The following is a 19170-nucleotide window of genomic DNA, read 5'->3' as shown; positions in this document are numbered from 1 at the left end:
CACCGAGGATCCCGAGGAAGGTCCCGCCTGTCCCGCGTCGCCTCCCGGGTCCCAATTTGGGGCCAAATCTGTCCCCGGATGGGGGGGAGGGGGGTCCCGAGGGGGAACACGGGGCCCCGTTCCACCGGGCACCGCATTTTGGGGCCATTCCAGCGGGTTTTTGGGGCGCTCTCATTTCCACCCTCGAGCATGACGCGGGGGTCTCCGTGAACACCGGGGTTGGGGGGTCGGGGGGGGGTGGCAGAACGGGGGTCGGGGGTCCCCCCCCCAATCTCGGCCCCTCGCTCCCCTCCTCCGCAGCCCCCCAAAGGAATGAGGTCACGTGAGGCGGGCGGGGCCTGGCGGCGGCTGGAGGTGGGAAAAAAATAATAAAAAAAAAAAATTTAAAAAAATAAAAAAGAGGGAAAAAAATTAAAAAAAAAAATAAGGAGGAGAAAGGAGGGGAAAAAAAAAAAAAAAGAGGGAGAAAAAAAAAAAAAAAAAGAGAGCGAGAGAGAGAAGGAAAAAAATAAAAAAATAAAAAAAGGGCCGCGGCCGCAGCGCCGCCTGAGCCGAGCCGAGCCGAGCCGCGCCGAGCGGCGGGAGCGGAGGGGCGGCCGCGGGGCCGCCGCTGCCGCCGCCACCAGGTAGGGACGCGGCCCCGGTGTCCCCCCCCCCCCCGCCTCGGGCCCCGCCGCGGGCCCCCCCCGCGCCCCGCCGGCCCAAAGATGGCCGATGGCCGCCGCCGCCCCCGCTTTGTGCCCCGCGCCCGCCCGCCCGCACCGGGACCCCCCCGCGGCGGCCCCCGGGGAGCGGCTGCGGAGCCCTGACAGCGCCGGGGGGGCCCCGCACCGCCCTCTCCCCGCGGCCCGCGCGGCGGGGCCGCTGCGGGGCCGTGGTGGGGGGGGATGGGGGGGGCGCGGCGGGACCCCCCCGGGGCGGGCGGAGGGGCCGGGCCGCGCTGACAGCCGGCCCCGAGTACAAAGGGGACGCCCCGGGGCCACCGGGGCTGCCCCACCCCCGGCCCCATCGCGGGAGCCGCCGGCGGGGCCACAGCCGGGCCGCCCCCCCCCCCCCCCGGGCACAGCGCGGGGTCACGCGTGTCCGTGGCCAGTCCGCGTCCGTGCCCTCCGTGTGTCCGCGCCCATCCCGTGTTGTCCCTGCTCCCCGTGGGTCAGTGTCCCCCCCGTGGGTCAGTGTCCCCCCCGTGGGTCAGTGTCCCCCGTGTGCCCGTGGCCACCCCGTGTCCGCCCCCCCGTGCCCGGTCCCTCCCGTGGTGTCCGTGCCCCCCGTGCCCCTGTCCCCCCCCGTGCCCGCCGGCTGTCACGCCCCGCGGACCCGTCCCGCCGCCGGGGCCGGGGCTGTGTGTGCGTGTCCTTGTCCCCACACGCTTTGTGGTCACGCGTGTCCAGCGGGGCTCCCTCCGCAGCTCCGGTGCCGCGTCCCGCACCCCGGGAGCGGCGGGGGGGTCCCGGCGGGCGCTGCCGGGAGTGGCGGGGCCGCGCTCCGGGGCTGTTCCCTCGTGTTCCCGGCGCTCCGGGGCCCCTGAGCGCCGTGCGGGGCCCGGGCCGTGCCGGGGGAGCCATCCCGGGTCGTTTCCCGAGCCCGCGCTCGCCGTCGCAGCGGCCGCCGGGGGTCCCGCGGGGAGGGGGCCGAGTTAGCGGTGACTTTGAAACGTCCTTCCCCACCCGTGCCCGGGCCGGGGGGTTCAGGGAGAGGGGGGGCACCGTGCCGGGCCACCGCCCACGGAGACAAAAGAGCCCCAAAGTCGGGGCCGGGGGTGCGGGAGCCGCGGGCGGGACGGGGCGGCACCGGGGGCTGCGGCGGGGCCGGGGCTCCGGGGGCTCCGGGGGCTCCGGGGGCTCCGGGGCTTTGTTCCTCCCACCCCCGGCACAGGAGATCGCGGCTGTTATCGCCCGGTTTATCGGTTTATTAGAACCGGTTTGCGCCGGTGGCTCGGGCTCCCCCCTCCCGCCGAGCCCCGGGGCCGCCATTGGCGGCTGCGAGCACCGAAAGCAGCGCAATCCCCCCCAAAACGCAGCCGCGGGTCCCGCGGCCCCGGTGCCCGGTGGAACTCCCGGTCCCGTGCGGGGGAGAGGGGACGGGCACAGGGCACCGCGGCCCCCCCAGCCGTGGGGAGGGGGCTGGCAGTGGCCCCCCATCACTGGGGGCTGGGGAGGGTTTGGGGGCACCACCCGGGGGTGCCCAGGGGCGAGAGCTGGGCTGGGAGGGGGTTCTGGGGTTCCCAAGCCCCCTCCCCCGGTGCCCCTGGCCCCCCTCAGCAAGGAGAGCCTTGGCTGCTGCCCCTCCAGCACAGGGGTGTCCCCGAGGTGCCCATCCCGGTGCTGTCCCCATCCCTGCCGCATCCCATTCCCGATGGTGTCCCCGTCCCTGCAGCTCCTCCATCCCCGTCCCAGTCGTGTCCCCATCCCTGTGGCACCTCCGTCCCAGTCCCCATGGTGTCCCTGCAGCATCTTCATCCTGGCCCCCGCGGTTCTCCCATCCCTGGGGCATCTCCATCCTAGTCCCAGTGATGTCCCATCCCTGTGGCACTTTGATCCCAGTCCCAACAGCGTCCCATCCCTGCAGCATCCCAGTGCCGGTGCTGTCCCATCCCTGTGTGTGTCCCAGTGTGTCCCAGTGTGTCCCAGTGTGTCCCCGTGGCTCCGTGCGGTGCCACCGCCGCTGCCCCGGTCCTGCCACCGTGCCCACGCTCATTTCCACGATGCCAAGGTTCCCTGTCCCCTGGCCTCGGGTGGCTGTGACAATATCCCGGCTGCTCGCCAAGTATCGGGGTTGCCATGGAAACAATAAAACTGCAGCGATTTCAGGCTCCGGCTCCCACTGGAAACGTGGAAGCGCCGGAGCGGGAAGGAGGCGATTCCCCGAATCCTCACCCCGCTCCTGCCGTGCCCACCTGGCCTTGCTGGGTGTTCCTGGCCGGGGGGAGGTGGCCAGCACCAGGCTTGGGATTTTCTGTAGAAAAGAAAAGTATGGAATTTTGGCTGGAGATGCCTTTTCCATGGAACCAACCCAAAATACACTTCTTTCTGTGTGTGTGTGTGTGTGTGCGCAGCCACAGGTGGGGATTTCCTGACAGGGGGGATTTGTCCCCACCCAGAGGTGTCCCAGCGTGTTGGGGACCCAGTTGGGGACCCCCGAGGTGACGCAGAGGGGGCTGGGTGGCTTCTGGAGGTGGCACGGGATGGGGGGTGGGTGCTGTATGGGCACCCCCAGGGCTGGCAGGGCGCAGGGCTGAGGGTGCCCCCGTGGGTGACAGGTGACAGTCCCCACCCTGTCCCCTAAAGCGGCTCCTTCAGGCCCCATCCGTGCATCTTTAAGGGGGTCCCGGGGCTTTTCCCACAGGAAGGATCCGCCCTGGGGCTGCTCCAAGATGCACAGGACCACCCGGATAAAGATCACGGAGCTGAACCCCCACCTGATGTGCGCCCTGTGCGGCGGCTACTTCATCGACGCCACCACCATCGTGGAGTGTCTGCACTCCTGTGAGTGTCCTGCGTGTCCCCAAGGGTCCCCAGGGGTGCCCCAAAACCCCACACTGACCCCTCCCGCAGTGCCCATCACCCTGTGCCGGGCGGTGCTGCCCCGTGGAGCTGGGGGGGGATGGATGGGGCTGCGCTGGGCAGGGATCCCATCCCCAACCCGTTGTGGGGGGTCCCCAAGCCGGTGTGGGGGTCCCCGGGGTCCAGGCTGGTGCAGAGGCTCTGTCCCCTCGTCCCCCCGCTCACAGAGGGTCCCTGTGTGCCCACAGTCTGCAAAACCTGCATCGTCCGCTACCTGGAGACCAACAAGTACTGCCCCATGTGCGACGTGCAGGTGCACAAAACCCGGCCCCTGCTCAGCATCAGGTGAGCCCGGGGGGCTCGGGGGGCTCGGGGGGCTCGGGGGGCTCGGGGGTCCCCTCACGCCCTGTCCCTGCTCTGGGGGACAGCCCCAAGCACCCGGAGCAGGGAGACGCTGGGGCTCCGCTGTCAGCCCGGGAGCAGCTCCATCCCAGTCCCAGTGGTGTCCCCATCCCTGTGGCAGCTCCATCCCAGTCCCTGTGGTGTCCCCATCCCTATGGCAGCTCCATCCCGGTCCCAGTGATGTCCCCATCCCTATGGCAGCTCCATCCCAGTCCCAGTGGTGTCCCCATCCCTATGGCAGCTCCACCCCAGTCCCAGTGGTGTCCCCATCCCTATGGCAGCTCCATCCCAGTCCCTGTGGTGTCCCCATCCCTGTGGCAGCTCCATCCCGGTCCCAGTGGTGTCCCCATCCCTATGGCAGCTCCGTCCTGGTCCCACCAGTGTCCCCATTCCTGCAACATCCCAGTCCCAGTGGTGTCCCCATCCCTATGGCAGCTCCATCCCAGTCCCAGTGGTGTCCCCATCCCTATGGCAGCTCCATCCCGGTCCCAGTGGTGTCCCCATCCCTGTGGCAGCTCCATCCCAGTCCCACCGGTGTCCCAGTCCTGCATTACCAGCATGGGACCTCTGTTCCCGACACAAAATCCTGCAGCAGAGGGGATTTGAGGAGCTCGCCGGGTGGGAAGGCAGTAGGGACGGTGGGAAATGCCACCATGGGGGGAACAGCACTTGGGGACATCTCTGTGGCAGCAGGAAGAGGCTGGGACAGGTGCCCTGTGTCCATCCCTGCATGTCCTGGACTCCATCCATCCATGGATCCATGGATCCATGGATCCATCCATCCATCCATCCATCCATCCATCCATCCATCCATCCATCCCTCCATCCACACATCCATCCATGGATCCATCCATCCATCCATCCCTCCATCCATCCATCCATCCATCCATCCATCCATCCATCCATCCATCCATCCATCCATCCATCCCTCCCTCCCTCCATCCATCCATCCATCCATCCCTCCCTCCCTCCATCCATCCATCCATCCATCCATCCCTCCCTCCCTCCATCCATCCATCCCTCCATCCATCCATCCCTCCATCCCTCCATCCATCCATCCCTCCCTCCATCCATCCATCCCTCCATCCATCCCTCCATCCCTCCATCCATCCCTCCATCCATCCATCCATCCCTCCATCCCTCCATCCATCCCTCCATCCATCCATCCATCCATCCATCCATCCATCCATCCATCCATCCATCCCTCCATCCCTCGGGGTGGCACTGCCAGCTGCCCACGGGTGCCACGCTGCCCGTGCATGGTTCCAGCTCCATTTTCCTCCGGGAAAATCCATTCCCAGCTGTGGAATTGGCTCTGCCGGCGGTTGCCATGGAAACCACGGCCGGCTGTGATCCGTGCCCGGCGTTTTTCCATCCCGGGCTTTATTTTTATCCTTTTCCTTGTCGATCCGTTTCTGTAGTAACACTTTTTCCGCCTTTTTTTCCCCTTTTTTCCCCATTTCTTCTGGCGCACTATGAAATATTTACACTCCGGCTCCCACGGCTCCTCGGGGATCTCCTGCGGGGCCGGAGCCGCCGGCGCGGCTGAGCCGCTGAACCCAAACTCTGGGAAGGGGTGGTGGCACCTCCGGGTGGTCCCAACGTGGGGGAAAATGAGGGAAAAGCTGGGAAAAACTGGGAAAAACTGGGAAAAACTGGGAAAAACTGGGAAAAAGATGGGGGATGTGGCGCAGGTGAGCGTGCCCCGAGCCAGGTGGAAAATCCCTGCGCCTTTGCTTCGCAAATGCTTCCAAAACCCCCGGGTGTGGCACCGAGTGCGTCCCCCAGTATCTCCCAGTATCCCCCCTAGTGTCCCCCAGTGTCCCCCCAATGTCCCCCAATGTCCCCCAGTGTCCCCAGTGTCCCCCAATGTCCCCCCCAATGTCCCCCCCAGTGTCCCCCAATGTCCCCCAGTGTCCCCCAATGTCCCCCCAATGTCCCCCCCAGTGTCCCCCAATGTCCCCCAGGGTCCCCCCAATGTCCCCCAATGTCCCCCAGTGTCCCCCAGTGTCCCCCCAATGTCCCCCAATGTCCCCCAGTGTCCCCCAGTGTCCCCCAATGTCCCCCAATGTCCCCCAGTGTCCCCCCCAATGTCCCCCAATGTCCCCCAGTGTCCCCCAGTGTCCCCCCAGTGTCCCCCAGTGTCCCCCAATGTCCCCCAATGTCCCCCAGTGTCCCCCAGTGTCCCCCAGTGGCACCAGACAGGGCTGGGAATTCAGCAGGGAATTCCCTCCGTTCGTTATGAATTATGAGGCGAATTTGTTATAAATATTTTTAGATAGATATGGATGTATGTAAATAAATATATAGAACGCACAAAAGATGTAAAAGATATAAATAGATCAAAAATCTAAATAGAAAAATATATAAATATACATATACATATACATATACATATACATATACATATACATATACATATACATATACATATACATATACATATACATATAAAAAATAAAAATAATATAAATATAAATATAAATATAAATATATAAAAATAGATACATATATAAATAAATATATAAATATAAATAAATACATAAAAATAAAAATACTTTTTCTATATTTACTTGTATTTTATATATAAAATATATAAATACATTATATAAATATAAATATATAAAACATAAAAGCATAAAAATACATGAAAACATATGTAAATATAGAAATATATTATATATAAAAATATAAACATAAACAAATATTAAATATATAAAATAGATAAATATATAAATATATATTATATATAAAAACATATATATTATGATTATGAATATGAACATGGATATGGATATGGATATGTATATGGATATGAATATAAATATAAATATAAATATAAATATAAATATAAATATAAATATAAATATAAATAAATGGAATTAAAAATATAGATAAATATATAAATATAAATAGATATAAATAGATATAAATAGATATAAAAATATTTGTTATAAATAAAATCCCAGCAGGGCCTCCCGAGCCCGAGGAATTCAGGATGAAATGCTCACCTGGCCCAAAAATAACCCGGGATTCTGACATTTGCTTTCCTTTTCCATATCAAATGGAAAAAATTCCAGCTTTAATTGGATTTTCACCAGGCCCCTTTGCTCCTGCTTTGGGTTGGGGATGTGAAATTCCGGATTCCCTGGAAAAACCCAGGCTGTGGATGGCGCTGGAGCTTCCCTGATTCCTTAATCCCGCTTCGGGATATTCACATTTTAGGGAATCCAATTCCCATCCAAGAGCCTGCCCTGATTCCCACAGAAGGAATCAAAACCCCACATTTTCATCCCAAAAATAAACCGGGATTCGAATTAAAACCTGCGGAGATTTTGCTGATCCGGGATTTGGGTTTTGTTGAAATTCCCGGGGTGGTTTATTTGGGAATTGGTTTGGCTGCTGGAAGGGATCCTGGCCCCAAATCCCGCTGCCACCGTTCCCAACAATTTACAAGGATTTTTGGGATGGTTTAGTTCCTTTTTGCGGGGTTAACCCTTTGTGGGGTGTGGAGTCACTGTGTGGGATGGGGAATTGAGGATTTGGGGTCTGGGGGATTTGGGATGGGGATTGGGGATTTGGGGTCTGGGGGATTTGGGATGGGGGATTGAGGATTTGGGGTCTGGGGGATTTGGGATGGGGAATTGGGGGTTTGTGATGGGAATTTGGGATTTGGGTCCGGGAATTGGGGATTCGGGGTTTTGGGATGGGGAACTGGGGATTCGGGGGTTTGGGAACTGAGGATTTGGGGGTTGGGGGATTTGGGATGGGGAATTGGGGATTTGGGGTTTTGGGATGGGGAAGTGGGGATTCGGGGTTTTGGGAATTGAGGATTTGAGGGTTTGGGATGGAGAACTGGGGATGTGGAATTTGGGGACAGGGAATTGGGGAATTGGGGATTTGGGGTGGGCAATAGGGGATTTGGGATGGGGAACTGGGGATTTGGAATTGGGAATTGCGGATTTGAAGTTTTGGGATGGAGAACTGGGGATTTGGAATTTTGGGACAGGGAATTTGGGATTTGGGGATTTGGGATGGGGAACTGGAGATTTGGGATCAGGAATTTAGGATTTGGGCTTCGGGGGATTTGGGATGGGGATTTGGGGCTTTGGGATGGGGAACTGGGGCTTTGGGATGGGGAACTGGGGATTTGAAGCTTTGGGATGAGGAACTGGGGCTTTGGGATGGGGATTTTCCAGAAGGGAGATGGGGGAAGCAGGGTTCCGCGGTGCAGGGAACAAACCGCTCCCAAATCCCGCTGATTTCTCCCTCTTTTCCTCTTTTTCCCCGCTCCAGGTCGGACAAAACCCTCCAGGACATCGTGTACAAGCTGGTCCCGGGGCTTTTCAAAGGTGCAGCTGATGGATGGGGAGAATTCGGGAGTTTTGGGGTGTTTTTAACTCACTCCCACCCCCCGAAACCTTTTCCCTGGATTTCCCATTCCCACGGGACAGGAGGACACACGGACACGGGGCCCATCCCGCGATTTGGGAAAAACCGGGAGCAGGAGCCGTGGATTTGCTCCCTGAGCTCCTCGGGACGGGGAAAAAGTGCGGGATTTGAGGTGTGGGAAGAGCTGAGCCACCAAAAAACCTCAGGATTGGCCGCCGCTCCGGGATTTATGGAACTGCTCCTGCTGGAGCTCCCACGGGAATTCCCTGGGCATTCCGGGGTGTCCCCCGTCCCCCCTTTGGGGTGTCCCCCTGTGCTGTCACCTCCCCCGGCTGTGGCACTGTCCCCCCTCACGTCCCTGTCGCTGTCCCCGCAGATGAGATGAAGAGACGGCGCGACTTCTACGCCACCTACCCGGTGGCCGAGGGTGAGTGTCACAGTGTCACTGTCAGTGTCACAGTGTCACTGTCAGTGTCACAGGGTGAGTGTCAGTGTCACAGGGTCAGTGTCACAGAGTCAGTGTCACAGAGTGAGTGTCCCAATGTCACTGTCAGTGTCACAGGGTGAGTGTCAGTGTCACAGGGTCAGTGTCCTAATGTCACTGTCAGTGTCACAGGGTCACAATATCACAGTGTCAGTGTCACAGGGTCAGTGTCACATGGTCAGTGTCACTGTCAGTGTCAGTGTCACAGAGTCAGTGTCACAGAGTCACTGTCAGTGTCACAGGGTGAGTGTCACAGTGTCACAGGGTCACAGGGTCACTGTCAGTGTCAGTGTCACAGAGTCAGTGTCACAATGTCACAGTGTCAGTGTCACAGTGTCAGTGTCACAGAGTCACTGTCAGTGTCACAGGGTCACAATATCACAGTGTCAGTGTCACAGTGTCACAGAGTCACTGTCAGTGTCACAGGGTGAGTGTCACAGTGTCACAGTATCACAGGGTCACTGTCAGTGTCAGTGTCACAGAGTCAGTGTCACAATGTCACAGTGTTACAGTCAGTGTCAGTGTCACAGAGTCAGTGTCCCAATGTCACAGAGTCAGTGTCACAGGGTCACTGTCAGTGTCACAGGGTCAGTGTCACAGTGCCACAGTGTCACTGTCAGTGTCAGTGTCACAGAGTCAGTGTCACAATGTCACTGTCAGTGTCACAGGGTCAGTGTCACAGTGTCACAATGTCACAGTGTCAGTGTCACAATGTCACTGTCAGTGTCACAGGGTCATCAGTGTCACAGGGTCGTCAGTGTCACAGAGTCAGTGTCACAGAGTCAGTGTCACAATGTCACTGTCAGTGTCACAGGGTCACAATATCACAGTGTCAGTGTCACAGAGTCAGTGTCACAGGGTCATTGTCAGTGTCACAGGGTCAGTGTCACAGTGTCAGTGTCACAGGGTCACAATGTCACTGTCAGTGTCACAGGGTCAGTGTCACAGAGTCAGTGTCACAATGTCACAGTGTTACTGTCAGTGTCAGTGTCACAGTGTCAGGGTCACAGAGTCAGTGTCACAGTGTCAGTGTCAGTGTCACAGGGTCACAATATCACAGTGTCAGTGTCACAGGGTCAGTGTCACAGGGTCAGTGTCACAGGGTCACTGTCAGTGTCACAGGGTCAGTGTCACAATTTCAGTGTCAGTGTCACGGGGTCAGTGTCACAGGGTCAGTGTCACAGGGTCAGTGTCACAATATCACAGTGTCAGTGTCACAATGTCACTGTCAGTGTCACAGTGTCAGTGTCACAATGTCACAGTGTTACTGTCAGTGTCAGTGTCACAATTTCAGTGTCAGTGTCACAGGGTCACAATATCACAGTGTCAGTGTCACAATGTCATTGTCATTGTCACAGGGTCATTGTCACAGGGTCACTGTCACAATGTCATTGTCAGTGTCAGTGTCACAGTGTCAGTGTCACAGGGTCAGTGTCATAGGGTCAGTGTCACAATGTCACAGTGTTACTGTCAGTGTCAGTGTCAGTGTCACAGTGTCACAATGTCACAGTGTCAGTGTCACAGTGTCGGTGTCAGTGTCACCGTGTCAGTGTCACAGTGTCACCATGTCAATGTCAGTGTCACAGTGTCACCATGTCACAGTATCATAATGTCACTGTGTCAATGTCACAGTGCCAGAATCACAATGTCCCAATGTCCCAATGTTCTGGTGTCCCAGTGTCAATGTCACCGTGTCACAGTGTCACAGGGTCAGTGTCCCAGTGTCCCAGTGTCACCGTGTCACCCTGTCACAGTGTCACTGTCACAGTGTCACAATGTCATTGTCACAGTGTCTGTCCCAGTATCACAGTGCCAGTGTCACAGTGTCACTGTCTCAGTGTCCCAGTGTCAGTGTCACTGTCACAGTGTCACTGTCAAGGTGTCTGTCACAGTGTCAGTGTCCCAGTGTCACAATGTCCCAGTGTCACAATGTCCCAGTGTCACAGTGTCATTGTCACTGTCCCAGTGTCCCAGTGTCAGTGTCCCAGTGTCAGTGTCCCAGTGTCACCGTGTCACAGTGTCACTGTCCCAGTGTCACAGTGTCAGTGTCACAGGGTCAGTCTCACAGGGTCAGTGTCCCAGTGTCACCATGTCACAGTGTCACTGTCCTGATGTCCCAGTGTCACAATGTCCCAGTATCACAGTGTCATTGTCACAGTCCCAGTGTCCCAGTGTCAGTGTCCCAGGTTCAGTGTCCCAGTGTCAGTGTCACAGGGTCATTGTCACTGTCCCAGTGTCCCAGTGTCAGTGTCCCAGTGTCAATGTCACCATGTCCCAGTGTCACAGGGTCATTGTCACTGTCCCAGTGTCCCAGTGTCAGTGTCCCAGTGTCAATGTCACCATGTCCCAGTGTCACAGGGTCATTGTCACTGTCCCAGTGTCCCAGTGTCAATGTCCCAGTGTCAATGTCACCATGTCCCAGTGTCCCAGTGTCAGTGTCACACTGTCACTGTCCCAGTGTCACAGGGTCATTGTCACTGTCCCAGTGTCCCAGTGTCCGTGTCACCATGTCCCAGTGTCACACCCCAGGTCCCCTCCCTGGCTGTCCCACCCCGGCCCATCCTGTCCCTCTTTCCCGCAGTTCCGAACGGCTCCGGGGAGGAGCGCGGGGAGGTGTTGGAGCAGGAGCAGGAGCAGGAGCAGGAGCAGGAGCAGGAGCAGGAGCAGGAGCAGGGGCCGCTGCCGGACGAGGGGATCGTCAGCCTGTCCATCGAGTTCCACCCGGGCTCCAGGTACCGCTCCGGGGTGCCCCGAGCCTCTCCCGGTTCTGGGCTCGGGAAGGAATTCCTGCTCTTTTCCCACTCTGAGCTCCTGGAATGCTGGAATGGTGTGGGTTGGAGGGGACCTTAAAGGTGTCACCTGATCCCACCTTCCCTGCGAGGCAGCGGCAGCTGAGAGCCAGGGGTGCTGGAGGGGACGGAGGAGCACCCAAACCCCTGGTCCCATCCTGAATCCCGGCCCTGTGCTCCCTGATCCCAGGGTGATCCCTGATCCATCCCAGCAGTGCGATCCCTGATCCCAGTGTGATCCCTGATCCATCCCAGCAGTGCGATCCCTGATCCCAGTGTGATCCCTGACCCATCCCAGCAGAGTAATCCCTGATCCCAGTGTGATCCCCAATCCATCCCAGTGTGATTCCTGATCCCAGTGTGATCCCTGATCCATCCCAGTGTGATTCCTGATCCCAGTGTGATCCCTGATCCATCCCAGCAGAGTGATCCCTGATCCCTGATCCCAGCCCTGTGATCCCTGATCCCAGTGTGATCCCCAATCCATCCCAGCAGAGTGATCCCTGATCCCGGATCCCAGTGTGATCCCCGATCCCAGTGTGATCCCTGAGTCCCTGCTGCTGGTGGTGTCCTCAGGGATGTCCCTGGCACCTGGAGCAGCATTCCAGAGGGATCCGGCGGCTGCAGAGCCCTGGGAATGCCCATGGATGTGCCAGGGGTGCAGCCCTGGGTGTCCCCCCTCTGCAGCCCCTCCAGGGACGGCCCTAGCGGGGCTTTTTTCCCCTTTTCCACCTTTTCCGTCCCCACATTCCCTGTCCTGTGTTCTGCCCTCAGGGAGGACCAGAAAGGCCCTGTGGAGAACGGGGACCTGGACAGGGACAAGGTGAGGGCGGTGGTGGCACCGTGGTGGCACCGTGGTGGCACGGAGCCCTCGGTGCCCAGCTGCCACGGGGGATCCTGGGGCATCGGGGGGACAAGGGGACACCCCAAATCCCGGGACATCCCAAACCCCGGGACACCCCAAACCCTGCTCGGGGAGGAGGGATCTGCCTCAGGGGGGTCCTGGGGTGTGGAGGGCACAGGGGGACACCCCAAATTCCTGCTCAGTGGGGTGGGAGCTGCCTCGGGGGGCGTGGGGGGCACAGGGGGACACCCCAAACCCCGGGACACCCCAAACCCGGGACACCCCAAACCCCAGGACTCCCCAAACCACGCTCAGGGTGGGAGCTGCCTCGGGGGCTGCTGGGGCATGGAGGGGACAGGGGGACACCCCAAACACCACTCAGGGAGGTCTGAGCTGCCTCGGGTGACGTGGGGGGCACAGGGGGACACCCCAAACCCGGGACACCCCAAACCCCACTCGGGGAGGTGAGAACTGCCTCGGGGGGTTCTGGGGGGCACAGGGGGACACCCCAAACCTGGGACATCCCAAACGCCATTCAGGGTGGTCGGAGCTGCCTCGGGGGGTTCTGGGGGGCACGGGGGGGCACCCCAAACCCGGGACATCCCAAACGCTATTCAGGGAGGTCGGAGCTGCCTCGGGGGGCAGGGGGGGCAGGGGTGGACACCCCAAACCCGGAACACCCCAAACCTGGGACACCCCAAACCCGGAACACCCCAAACCCGGAACACCCCAAACCCGGGACACCCCAAACCCAGGACACTCCAAACCCGGAACACCCCAAACCCGGAACACCCCAAACCTGGGACACCCCAAACCCGGAACACCCCAAAACCGGAACACCCCAAACCTGGGACACCCCAAACCCGGAACACCCCAAACCCGGCACACCCCAAACCCGGAACACCCCAAAACCGGAACACCCCAAACCTGGGACACCCCAAACCCGGGACACCCCAAACCCGGAACACCCCAAACCCGGGACACCCCAAACCCGGGACACCCCAAACCCGGAACACTCCAAAACCGGAACACCCCAAACCTGGGACACCCCAAACGCCGGGACACCCCAAACCCGGAACACCCCAAACCCGGGACACCCCAAACCCCGCTCGCGGTGGGAGCTGCCCCAGCCCGGTCTCTGCCCCCCCAGAGCCCCGGGCTGCGGTTCCTGCGCTGCCCCGCGGCCATGACCGTGATGCACCTGGCCAAGTTCCTGCGCAACAAGATGGATGTGCCCAGCAAGTACAAGGTCAGGGATGCCCGGGAATGCCCGGGAATGCTCAGGGGGCACCTTGGGGTGCCCGGTGCTGTCACTGCCCGCGTTTGCCGTGCTCTGCTCAGCTCGCAGGGGCCGTTTTGCCCGTCCCGTGTTGCATCCCCGCCGTGCTCTGCTGTTCCCGAATATCCCTGCCCTGCCTCTCCCGAATATCCCTGCCCTGCCTCTCCCGAATATCCCTGCTCTGCCGTCCGTTCCCTGGGGCAGGATTCTTCCTTTTGCCGTGGTGGGATCCATCTTTTTCCTGTGGCAGGATCCATCATTTCTCTGGATCAGTATCCATCCTTTCCCTGGCTCTGTCTCCACCCTTTTCCCATGGCGGGATCCCTCCTTCCTCTCCTCCAGGATCCATCGTTTTCCCGATGCAGTATCCATCTCTTCCCTGGGGCGGTCTCCATCCTTTTCCCATGTCAGGATCCCTCCTTTCCCTGGATCTGTCTCCATCCTTTCCCTGGCTCTGTCTCCATCCTTTCCCTGTGATAGATCCCGTCCTTTCCCTGGATCAGTCTCCGTCCTTTCCCTGGGTCTGGATCCACCCTTTCCCTGGAGCAGGATCCACCCTTTCCCTGGCTCTGTCTCCATCCTTTCCCTGGGTCTGGATCCATCCTTTCCCTGGGTCTGGATCCATCCTTTCCCTGGGTCTGGATCCATTCTTTTCCCGTGGCATTATCCATCCTTTCCCTGGGTCAGTCTCCATCCTTTCCCTGGGTCTGGATCCATTCTTTTCCCGTGGCATTATCCATCCTTTCCCTGGGTCAGTCTCCACCCTTTCCCTGGAGCAGGATCCATCCTTTCCCTGGGTCTGGATCCATTCTTTTCCCGCGGCATTATCCATCCTTTCCCTGGCTCTGTCTCCATCCTTTCCCTGTGATAGAACCCATCCTTTCCCTGGATCAGTCTCCGTCCTTTCCCTGGCTCTGTCTCCATCCTTTCCCTGGGTCTGGATCCACCCTTTCCCTGGAGCAGGATCCACCCTTTCCCTGGCTCTGTCTCCATCCTTTCCCTGGGTCTGGATCCACCCTTTCCCTGGGTCTGGATCCATTCTTTTCCCGTGGCATTATCCATCCTTTCCCTGGATCAGTCTCCATCCTTTCCCTGGGTCAGTCTCCACCCTTTCCCTGGAGCAGAATCCACCCTCTCCCTGGGTCTGGATGCATTCTTTTCCCCGCGGCACTATCCATCCTTTCCCTGGATCAGTTTCCATCCTTTCCCTGTGATAGAACCCATCCTTTCCCATGATCAGTCTCCATCCTTTCCCTGGCTCTGTCTCCATCCTTTCCCTGGAGCAGGATCCATCCTTTCCCTGGATCAGTCTCCATCCTTTCCCTGGATCAGTCTCCATCCTTTTCCTGGCTCTGTCTCCACCCTTTTCCCATGGCCGGACCCCTCCTTTCCCTGCTCCAGGTGGAGGTGCTGTACGAGGACGAGCCCCTGAAGGAATATTACACCCTGATGGACATCGCCTACATCTACCCCTGGAGGAGGGTGAGGGAAATGGAGAAAACCGGGAATATCTGTCCTGGGAAAAACCGGGAGTATCTGTCCTGGGGGAAAAAAAAACCTGGGAAAATCGGGAATATCTGTCCTGGGGGGAAAAAAAATGGGAAAATCTGAAACTGGGAAAATCTGTCCTGGGGGAGCCTTTCAGACAAGAAATCCCGGCGGGATTTTCCTGCCAGGGGCGTTTTGCTCCGGGTGGGAATTTTGGGTTTCCCGGGAGGATTTTCCTGCCAAGGGGAGGGGGGCGGCCTTTGCTCCGCGTGGGATTTTCGGGTGCCCCCGCGGTGTCGCCGCGCGGTGCCAGCCGTGCCCTGTGTCCCCAGAGCGGTCCCTTGGCACTCAAGTACCGCGTCCAGCCCGCCTGCAAGCGCCTCAAGCTGTGCCCGGCGGTGCCCTCCGAGGGCACCAACACGAGCGGCGCGTCCGAGTGCGAGTCCGGCAGCGACAAAGCGCAGAGCCCCGGGCTGGCCGTGCCCGCCGCCGCCGCCGCCGTGCCCAGCCCGGCCCTGCCCAGCCCCGCCGCCCCCGGGCACGGCTCGCCCGGCCCCGCGCTCAACGGCTCGGCCTCGAACTGTCACCCGCTGCCACCCGGCCGGGGCCGCAAAGCGACTCTGAACGGCAGCGCCGGCTCGGCCCTGACCTAAAACCCTCCGGGGATTCCTAAAAAAAAAAAAAAAAAACCCTCCAGGGACCGCTAGAATCCCTCCGGGCACTCCTGAAATCCCTCCAGGGGTTCCTGAAAATCGTCGAGAGAGACCGCTAAAATCCCTCCAGGGACTCCTGAAACCCCTCCAGTGGTTCCTAAAAAAAACCCTCCAGGGACCGCTAGAATCCCTCCGGGCACTCCTGAAATCCCTCCAGGGGTTCCTGAAAATCGTCGAGAGAGACCGATAAAATCCCTCCAGGGACTCCTGAAACCCCTCCAGTGGTTCCTAAAAACTCTCCAGGGGTTCCTGGAAATCCTCAAGAGACTGCTAAAATCCCTCCAGGGACTCCTGAAAACTCTCCAGGGACTTCTAAAAACCCTCCAGGAACTGCAAAAAACTCTCCAGGGAGTCCTAAAACCGCTCCAGGGAGTCCTAAAACCGCTCCAGAGACTCCTAAAAGACCCTCCAGGGATTCCTGAAACCCTCTAGGGATTGCCAAAATCCCTCCAAGGACTCCCAAAACCCCTCGAGGGATTCCTAAAACCGCTGCGGGGATTCCTAAAACCCCTCCAGGAATTCCTAAAGCCGCTCCAGGAATTCCTAAAGCCGCTCCCCGGGCTGGGATTTCTCTGGAGATGTTCCCTGCAGACCTCTATAAATATCTATCTGTACATAGGGAGAGAGAGAGAGAGAAGAGTTCTACGGACTTATTTTCTAATTTAAAACGCAAAGAAGACACAGAAATGGCGCTGGATATTTTTAAATGTTTGAGTTTTGGGGTTTTTGGGGTTGGTTTGGAGGTTTGGGTTTGGTTTGTGGAAGCTGCATGTTCCCCCCCCCCCGCCGCGGCCCCGGAGCTGCCACATTCCCACATTCCCGGTTTTCTCCGAGGTTTTTCCCTCTCCTCCTCCTCCTCCTCCTCCCTCTCCGCCCGGGGCCGTGGCCGCACAGGTAAGGGCCGAGCACAGGTAAGGGCCAAGCACAGAACCCAAAACCCCCCAAAATTCCCCCTCAGCCTTGCCCTGCTCTGCTGCTGGTTTTTATTTTCACTTTTTAGGGTTTTTTTTTTTGGGTTCATTTGAGGGTTTCACACACCATCAGCTCCAGGTGCTCCTGGATCCCATCCCGGGCGTATTTTGGGGGAATTTCTTTGCTTTCCCTGCGGGTTCTGGCCGCACTTTCAGACAAAGCCTCGCCCAGACTCTGCCCTTCTGCACCGTAAGTTCATTTTTTGGGGTGTTTTCCTCCAGTTTAACCATTTCTGCTTCAGCTTGGTGGTGGCAGCACAAATCCCTCGCCACTCCCCCGGAATATTCCTCTTCCCTGACAGCTCCAGGGAAATTGGGGGGCACCCAAATGGTTGGGATGTGTGAAATCCATGGAGCTTCCCACGTTCCCGAGCGTTTCTTTTCGGTGTCTCCCCCCTCGCCGCCCTTCCCAGCCTCTCCTCCCGCCCTCACTTTGGGGTTTTTAATAAAAGAAAATGCCGGGGAAAAAAATCCGATTTCAGTGCCTTTAGCCAGGAGGCTCCGGCGAGGGGCGAGCGTGGGAAGGTGCCGGTGTTTCCCGAGGGAAAGGGACAGAATTCCTACGTGGAATTTTGGAAAGCGCACGAGCCCCAGGAGAGGCGGATCCCGGGGATTTTTCCTCTCCTGCTCTCGCTGGGGAAAGGGACGGAGGAAGGAAACAAAATTAGGAAGTGCCTGCTGCGACCAAAGGGAATAGTGTGGGAATGGTGCGGGAATGGGGCAAAAAAGGGCACGGGAAGGGCACAGGAATGGCACGGGAATGGTGCGGGTATGGCGCCGGAATGGTGCAGGAATGGTGCGGGAATGGCATGGGAAGGGCACGGGAATGGTGCGGGAATGGTGTGGGAATGGTGCGGGAATGGCACGGGAGAACCAAAGGGAATGGCGCGGGAATGGCACAGGAATGGTGCGGGAATGGCACGGGAATGGTGCGGGAATGGCACGGGAATGGTGCGGGAATGGCACGGGAAGGGCACGGGAGTGGCACGGGAAGGGCACGGGAGTGGCACGGGAATGGTGGGGGAATGGCACGGGAAGGGCACAGGAAGGGCACGGGAATGGCACGGGAACGGCGCGGGAATGGTGCAGGAACGGTGCGGGAATGGCGCGGGAATGGTGCGGGAATGGCACAGGAATGGCACCGGAATGGCACGGAAATGGTGCAGGAATGGCACGGGAATGGTGCGGGAATGGCACAGGAAGGGCACGGGAATGGCACGGGAAGGGCAGGGACATCTCCCGGCTCCGCAGGGCAGGACACGCGCGGGGTCGGCGTTGTGGTTTTTATTTGGGAATCGTTTTTTTGGGAGTGCCGCACCCCCAGCCGGCCACAGCACAGCCCCCGGGGGTCCCACGGGGCCACCCCTGTCCCCACCCCTGTCCCCACCCCCGGGCTGGGGCTGGCTCGGGAGCCCCGGGGCTGTTGCGGGCTCCGTTTGTGTCACATTTTCTCCCTTTAAATAGCCTGGGGTTCGGGGGGCTCTGCCCGGCCTGGGGGGCACTGCCCGGCCCCGGGGGGCTCTTCCCGGCCCGGGGGGCTCTTCCCGGCCCCTGGGGACACTGCCCGGCCCCTGGGGTCACTGCCCGGCCCCGGGGGGCACTGCCCGGCCCCGGGGGGCTCTTCCCGGCCCCGGGGGGCTCTTCCCGGTCCCGGGGGGCACTGCCCGGCCCCGGGGGGCTCTTCCCGGCCCCTGGGGGCACTGCCCGGCCCCGGGGGGCTCTTCCCGGCCCCTGGGGGCACTGCCCGGCCCCGGGGGGCTCTTCCCGGCCCCTGGGGACACTGCCCGGCCCCTGGGGACACTGCCCGGCCCCGGGGGTCACTGCCCGGCCCCTGGGGGCTCTGCCCGGCCCCTGGGGACACTGCCCGGCCCCTGGGGACACTGCCCGGCCCCTGGGGGCTCTGCCCGGCCCCTGGGTGGGGTGTGCTTTGGGTTTGGGCTCGCGGCTGCTTTGGTTTGGGGTTTCCCACTCCGGTACAACCCCAAACTGCTCCGTGCTCGCCTCCTGTTTAATGTCCCGGACACGACCCCGGGGTCCCGTCCTTGGTTAACCCTTTGTACAACTCGGGTCCGGCTTTGGCAATGGAATAAACGCTGCGGACCAGCCCTGATGCTCCGGCCGGGCAGGGGCCGCTGGCCAGAGCCTCCTGCCCGAACCCCACAGAGCCTCCATCCCAAATGGCACAGACCCCTCCTGCCCAAATCCCATTGGCCTCTCCTGCCTGAATCCCACAGAACTCTCCAGCCCAAATCCCACAGATCCCTCCAGCCCAAATCCCACAGATCCACCTCTCCATCCTAAATCC

The 19170-nt window shown here is 59.4% G+C and overlaps 1 protein-coding gene across 1 annotated transcript; it reads left to right on the top strand.

The window, feature by feature from the left end:
* Nucleotides 1-571: 571 nt before the first annotated feature.
* Nucleotides 572-17846, top strand: PCGF2 (polycomb group ring finger 2). The gene is made up of 10 exons (XM_068996704.1): nucleotides 572-626; nucleotides 3346-3485; nucleotides 3752-3848; nucleotides 8202-8257; nucleotides 8674-8724; nucleotides 11363-11513; nucleotides 12345-12393; nucleotides 13565-13663; nucleotides 15095-15175; nucleotides 15514-17846. Exons 2-10 carry the CDS (start codon nucleotides 3374-3376, stop codon nucleotides 15832-15834), a joined length of 1017 nt encoding a protein of 338 aa, XP_068852805.1. The 5' UTR covers nucleotides 572-626; nucleotides 3346-3373; the 3' UTR covers nucleotides 15835-17846.
* The last annotated feature ends 1324 nt before the right edge of the window (nucleotides 17847-19170 follow it).

Source organism: Aphelocoma coerulescens, chromosome 27 (assembly GCF_041296385.1).
Source record: "Aphelocoma coerulescens isolate FSJ_1873_10779 chromosome 27, UR_Acoe_1.0, whole genome shotgun sequence".
NCBI lineage: Eukaryota > Metazoa > Chordata > Aves > Passeriformes > Corvidae > Aphelocoma > Aphelocoma coerulescens.
The sequence above is the reverse complement of the archived record's forward strand: the minus strand, read 5'-3'. Positions and strand labels throughout refer to the sequence as shown.